Source organism: Trichechus manatus, unplaced genomic scaffold (assembly GCF_000243295.1).
Source record: "Trichechus manatus latirostris isolate Lorelei unplaced genomic scaffold, TriManLat1.0 scaffold00176, whole genome shotgun sequence".
NCBI lineage: Eukaryota > Metazoa > Chordata > Mammalia > Sirenia > Trichechidae > Trichechus > Trichechus manatus.
In genome coordinates, this window is record NW_004444112.1 from 5,002,754 (window position 1) to 5,010,047 (window position 7,294).

Below are 7,294 nucleotides of genomic sequence, written 5' to 3' on the forward strand. Positions count from 1 at the left end.
GATGAGAGGACTTCCCCAAGAAAATGGTATCTGTGACAAGACTCACTTTCATGAAGAAACCAAAGCAGCCATTGATCATAAACTGTGTTAAACCTCTTTGGAATGATGGGGTGGACACTGGGGTCGCCTTCTCTGTATCATAACTCCCCCTATATTGTGATTTGGGTGGGATTAATTCCACCCCCAGATCATGGGTGGGTAGTGGTTTCAGGCCCATCTTGGCCATCAATCCCATGCCTTTTGCAACCGCTACTATTTTAGGTATGAGTACAAGACCCAGACCTAAGCCAATCAGCACATATTTCTGAGCCCACAGTTCATGGATGAGTCCAACAGAATGAAGCTTAGGGCTTTTCAATGACTGGGAGAAGTCTTCTCTCTTTTTCTGGATATGACTTAGAAAACATGCAGTCAGGAGCTGCTGGAAACCACCATAATACCATGAGGGAAGCCAGCATGGGGAGGAAGCCAGAGAATCACACAGAACCAGGGCTATGGCTCTCAGGATGTGTGCCATGCTCAAACCCACCCTGATGCCCACCCAACTGATAGACATTCAAAGAACTGTCACTGTACATGCCTGAGTGGCTGTTTTTCCTTCTTACTACACAAAGTGTACTTACAGACGATAAAAAATGAATTATTTATTCCTCATGTACGCCAGTGTCTGAAAATGTGGAACATTCTGAAACAGGACAGATTAGCAACAAGTAGCATCAAATGTTAGGAGCCCTGGTGGTGCAATAGTTAAGCATTCGGCTTCTAACCGAAGGATCGATGGTTCTAATCCACCCAGCAGCTTCGCGTGAGAAAAGACCTGGTGATCTGCTCCCATAAATATTACAGCCTAGGAAACTGTATGGAGCAGTTACACTCCATCACGAGGTCACTATGAGTCGGAATCAACTCGACGTCACCTAACAGCATCAAATGTTAAAATAAAAAAAGTGGCATAAAAGACCCCTGAGAAAGTAGACTTTGGGGGAAAACTCCATGTGTAAACAGAGCTGCAGGCAACCTCTTCTTCAGGTCAGCCTTGGGGAGCTAACTTTAAGTGACCTTCGGATTAACTATACTAATAACTAAAAAACAGACTACAGGATCTGTGCTTGACGTGTAGACTCATTAAATCCATTACCAAAACCAGTTGCTGTCGACTCCCACATGTGCAGAGTAGAACTGTACTACACAGGGCTTTCAAGGCTGTGAACTTTGAGAAACAGGTCGCCAGGATTTTCTTCTTAGGCACCTCTGGGTGGGGTCAAACCGCCAGTCTTTCGGTGAGTAGACAAAGCACTTAACTGTCTGCACCAACCAGGGACTCCTCATTAAATCCAATACATATTTAAACCCAAATATCAAACCTGTTGGTATTTGTTTTCCCTTCTCTTCCCCACAATCCTTGAAAAGGATTTTGACGCGACAGTATGTATCTGTCTCTCTCACACCTACAACCTACTTCAGTGACTTCTTGTTGTGTGCCATCAAGCTGATTCTGACTCAGTGACAGCAGAACTGCCCCATAGGGTTTCCTAGGCTGTAATTTTTATGGAAGCAGATCGCCAGGTGTTTTCTCCCACAGAGCTGATGGGTGGGTTCAACCGCCGACCTTTCAGTTAGCAGCCAAGTACTTAACCACTGTGTAACCAGGGCTCCTCTTGAATGACATAATCTCCCTTAATTAAAAGTTTTATTAAAAAAAAAAAAAAAAACAGCACTAAAAGAAACTTTGGCATTTGAGGCAGTTATTGTTATTTGCTAACTCCAAAAAAATCTTTTTTTCTACAGAAGACTTGAACACTTGCTGTGCTTGGTAGCTTGGTGACCCCCCACAGTGTGTTGTAGGAGCATGTAAGAAGGCTGGGAGGTGGGGAGGACTGAAGCCTGTCTAGCTCTTAACCCATCAAGGAAATTCACAGTTGGTGACAAATGGGACATCTGGACTCTAGGGTGCAGATGACATAGGGAAAAATGTCCCAGTGTTCATTTGTTGAGTGCATTCCCCTCCCCCTTTACTACTGAGAAAACTGAGACTCAGAGATATGAAGTGATTTGTCCAAGCTCATATAAAAATTTATTCAGAGAGCTGGGTCTGGAAATCGGATACCCTAAGTTCCTACTGTGAAACTCCTGTTACCACCTTCCAAAACCAACCCATTGCCATCAAGTCAATTCCGACTCACATTGACCCCATGTGCTACAGAGTAGAACTGCACTCCAGCAGATTGCCAGGCCTTTCTTCCATGGTGCCACTGGGTGGGTTCGAACCTCCTTTAGGTTATTTGTTGTTAGTTGCCATTGTCAATTCCAACTCATAGTGGAGCAAACAGTTAAGCACTCGACTACTAGCTGAAAGGTTGGCAGTACGAACCCACCCGGAGTCACCCTGCAAGAAAGGTCTGGTGATCTGCTTCCAAAAGGTCACAGCCTTGAAAACCTGATGGAGCAGTTCTACTCTGCACATGAGGTCGCTATGAGTTAGATTCGTAGTCGAGGGCAAACTGCTTGTGCCACCCATTACCACCTACAGTGAACCTTAAAATGTTCCCAAATATGCTAGACCTCCAGGAGCTTGCTCTACTGTGGATCTTCTGACTCTCTGTAAGAAAGGAGCGTCTATGGACTGAAGGCCTTTCCCACATTCATAAGACTCTACTGGGATTGACTTCTCTAATACCGAGTTACCTACGTGCACCAATGGAAGGACTTCTCGCACTAATGATATTAGAGAACCCTAGGTCCCTGGGTGGTGTAAGTGTTTATGCTTGGCTGCTAACCTAAAGGTTGCTGGTTCAAACCCACCTAGCAGTGCCATAGAAGAAAGGCCTCATGATCTATTTCCATTAAGATCACAACCATTGAAAACCCTATGGAACAGTTTTACTCTGACACACATGGAGTCATCAGGAGTCGAAATCAATTTGATGGCAACTAACAACAACAGTGTAAATTCAGAAGCTTCAAGAAGCAAAACACCAGGTGGAAATGCTCCACACACTTCTCCTAGGTGTGAATCCTCAGATGCCGAGTAAGGTTCGTGTTCCGGCTGAAGGTTTTCCCACATTCACTGCACTTATAAGGTTTCTCTCCTGTGTGAATTCTCTGGTGGACTGTAAGTGAAGAGTTCTTGATGAAGGACCGCCCACACTCACTGCACTTGTAGGGCTTCTCTCCGGTGTGGATCCTCTGGTGTTCAATGAGGTATGCGCTCTGGCTGAAGGATTTCCCACACTCATTGCACTTGTAGGGTTTCTCTCCAGTGTGGACGATTTGATGCACAATCAGAGATGAGCGTCCCGTAAAGTGCTTCTTGCAAATGTAGCACTCATAGGGCTTTTCTCCCGTGTGAATTCTCTGATGCTGAGTAAGAGACGAGTTCTTGCTGAACGCCTTCCCACACTCGTTACATTCAAAGGGTTTCACCCCAATATGAAACCTTTGGTGCTGGATGAGGTATGAACTCTGGCTGAAGGCTTTCCCACACTCGTTGCACACATAGGGTTTCTCTCCAGTGTGGTTTCTCTGATGGAGAGTGAGGGACGAGCTCTTATTGAAGGCTTTCCCACATTCCTTACACTCATAGGGTTTCTCTCCAGTGTGAGTCCTCTGATGTTCAGTCAGGTGCATGTTTTGGCTGAAGGCTCGCCCACACTCACTACACACGTAGGGTTTCTCCCCGGTATGTGTCCTCTGGTGTACAATGAGGTGCATGTTCTGGCTGAAGGCTTTTCCACAGTCCCCACACGTGTAGGGTTTCTCTCCTGTGTGGATTCTCTCATGCTGAGTGAGGGATGAGGTCTTCCGGAAGGCTTTGCCACACACATTGCACACATATGGCTTCTCTCCGGTGTGAGTCCTCTGATGCACGATGAGGTTCATGCGCTGGCTGAAGGCTTTCCCACAGTCATTACATTTGTAGGGTTTCTCTCCAGTGTGAACTCTCTGGTGAATGGTGAGGGATGAGCGTTCAATGAAGTGCTTCCCACAGATGTTACATTCGAAGGGTTTCTCTCCTGTATGAATCCGTTGGTGTTTTATCAGGGATGAGCTTCGGCTGAAAACCTTGCCACACTCTCTACAGTCATAGGATTTCTTCTCTAGGTAGAGTTTAGAGGGTTTATTTAAGTCTGAGTTACCTGAGAAGCGCTTTCTGTGCATTACAAATGCATGGCTCCCTTTTTCTGTTGGATCTTCCAACCTTGGTGGAACCAGGATCGAGCTTTGGTTAAAAACTGCCTTAAATTCATTACATCCAGGGCCTAACTGCCCAGTGAGCTTGTTTCCATGAGAAATTTCCAGTGGCTCCAAATGGGTTTCTGCACTTCCCTGCTGCCTCTCCAGCCAGTCACCCTGTTTCCATGCTCCTTCTACAGTGGAACACCAGCCACCATTCCTTTTAGGTCCCTCCGTGACCACCCCACAGGATGGTTCGTCTTCTGAAATGTCCTCCTTTGGATTTGATTCTTTCATTTCAAGTCTAGTCTCCCAGTCTGGAAAGAAACAACAAACAAAAAAGCAGATGTAAATATATGTAGATAACAATCTGGGAATAAGGGACTTGTGAAGTGGGAACAGGGAAATGAAACCAAAGATACGATGAGCAAGGCACAGATAAAAAACTTGTTGCCACAGAGTCAATTTTGACTCATAGCTACCCTACAGGACAGAGTAGAACTGCCCCATAGGGTTTCTGAGGAGTGCCTGGTGGATTCGAACTGCCAACCTTCTGGTTAGCAGCCATAGCTCTTAACCACTATAACACCAGATAGAGTTAGCAAATAACAACCTCTCAATTGGAGAAGGAGGAAGGACGAGGGAAGCCATGAACTGAAGATAAATGTGGTTTAAGGAGGCAGAATCAACATACAAGGTGGGCAGAGAGAACAAGAAATGTCCCTTCAGGAAAGGGATGAAAAAGGCAGGCAGCAGACAGGAGCTCAGAAAAAAGACACCTAAAGAGAAACAACAGGAAGTAAACAGAGATTGGAGACAGCACATTGGAAGATTCTCACAAACTTGTTGTTGTTAGCTGCTGTCAAGTCAGACCCCAACTCATGGTGACCCCACGCACAATGGAATAAAACACCAGAAGGTTCTGTGCCATCCCTATGATCAGTTGCAGATCAGATTGTTGTGATCCATAGTTTTCACTGGCTGATTTTTAGAAGTAGATTACCAGGCCTTTTCTTCCTAGTCTTAATCTGGAAGCTCCATGGTCCCTTTATCTGTTTATTATCTACCTCCCCCAGTAGGAGGAGAAATCCATGAGAGCAAGGACCTTGCTCATACCCAGCTCCTACAACAGTTCTTGGCACACAAAAGACACCAGAGAAACATTTACTGAGCATTTATGATGCACTCGGCACAGTGCTAAGCAATTTGCACAGATCTTCTCATGTGATCCTCACAACCATACATGAGTTAGGGACAGTCATGTTGTCGTGTGTGTTGAGTCAGTTTTCGACTAACAGCGACCCCATGTGCCAGAATAGAGCTGCCCCATAGGGTTTTCTAGGCTGTGATCTTTACAGGAACAGATTGCCAGGTCTTTCTCCCATACAGCTGCTGGATGTGTCCAAACCGCCAACCTTTCAGAAGACAGGCCCAGTGATCTACTTCTGAAAGGTCACAGCCTTGAAAACCCCTATGGAGCAGATCTACTTGGCACACATATGAGGTCGCCATGAGTGGCATCGACTTGACAGCAACTAACAACAAGACACAGATGCAAGCAAGCAGACGCAGGGGAAAGACAGACAATATCTGAAGAGGACAGAGGCAGACAAGTCTACAAGCCAGGAACGTCAAGGATTGCCGGCTACTAGAAGCTGAAATAGATAAGGACCAACCTCTCCTTACAGCCAGTGCCCTAAATTTGGACTTTGAGCCTCCCAAACTGTGAGAAATAAGCTTCTGTTCATTAAAGCTACCCACTTTTAATACCAAAAGTAGGTGGTTTTAAAGAACAGAAATGTATTTTGTCACAGTTCAGGAGGGTCTAAGTCCAAATTCAGGGCACCTGTTCTAGGGGAGAGGGAGCTCTGGTAGCACCAGAATTAAGTGTTTGGCTGTTAACTGAAAGGTCAGCAGTTTGAACCCATCAGCCGCTCTGTGGGAGAAAAGACCTGGCAATCTCCTCCAGTAAAGATTACAGCCTACAAAGCCCTATGGAGAAGTTCTACTCTGTCATATAGGGTCGCTACGAGCAGGAATCGAATTGACAGCACGCAACAACAAGCTCTAGGGAAAGGCTCTCTCACCGGCTCTGAGGGAAGATCTCTTTCAGTTTCTGTAGACCTGGTGCTCCTTGATTACTTGGCGATCCCCATGTGGCATGCATCTCCCCCCGTGTTTGTGCTTCCTTGCTTCTGTGTCTAATCTGCTCTTTATATATCTCAAAAGTGTGTAGGCTTAAAACACACCCTACACTGATACGGCCTCACTAAAATAACAAAGAAAACCCCATTCCCAAACAGGATTACATCCACAGGTATAGGCATTAGGACACCAACACGTTTTGAGGGGACACAACTCAATACAAAACACTCCCATTCATGGATTATGAAAAAGCAAACACACAGCTCTTAGCCACAAAAATCTCTGAGAACACAGCTCAACGTCGGCCACATTCAAACTACCATCCCACAGCCATTTTCACCCATCATATCGGCAAAGAGCAAATGTTTGATAGCACAGTTTGACAGCATGCTTGGTTGACAACATTGCCTAGAAAAGGAATTCTTGCTCACGGTCAAGGGAAATGATAAATGGCCAACTTCTGTGGAGGGCATTTTGGGAGGCGCTATTAAATGCAAAATGTTACTTATTCCTTTTGATCCAAATGTGGGTGTATTTTTTTTCACTGTACCGAATTTCTTGTCCCTTCATAGTTTCTTTTTCCATTTCCTATATTTCTATAATTATTTCTTATTACAAAGTAATTCACACTAGTTATAAACACGGGATCATCGTGAGTTGGAATTGACTCGACAGCAACTTTTTTTTTATAAAAGCATCAAATGTTAAAAAAAACCAAACCATAAAATGGAAGTCTCCTATGATTACACTTATCAGAGTTAACAGTTTGGTTTAGATATTTAGGATTCTTTTCCCCATATGAATGTTGTTGGGTGCCGTCAAGTTGATTCGGACTCATACTGACCCCATGTAAAAGAGTACATTTGCCCCATAGGGTTTTCTAGGCTGTAATCTTTACAGGAGCATATTGCCAGGTCTTTCTCCCAAAGAGCTGATGGGTGGGTTCAAACCGCCAACCTTTCAGTTAGCAGGCGAG

General features: G+C 45.0%; 1 protein-coding gene across 2 annotated transcripts in view; it reads right to left on the bottom strand.

The window, feature by feature from the left end:
- Positions 1-2,300: 2,300 nt before the first annotated feature.
- Positions 2,301-7,294, bottom strand: part of LOC105756816 (zinc finger protein 470) — a 97,797-nt gene continuing 92,803 nt past the window's right edge. Inside the window, exon 5 of one of the 2 annotated variants that reach the window (XM_023741278.1) lies at positions 2,301-3,978. In XM_023741278.1, the coding sequence (XP_023597046.1) occupies positions 3,004-3,978 (975 nt within the window). In that variant the 3' untranslated portion in view covers positions 2,301-3,003. Of the gene's footprint in view, positions 4,491-7,294 lie in introns of both variants that reach the window. The other variant, XM_012558597.2, reaches the window with a different exon arrangement.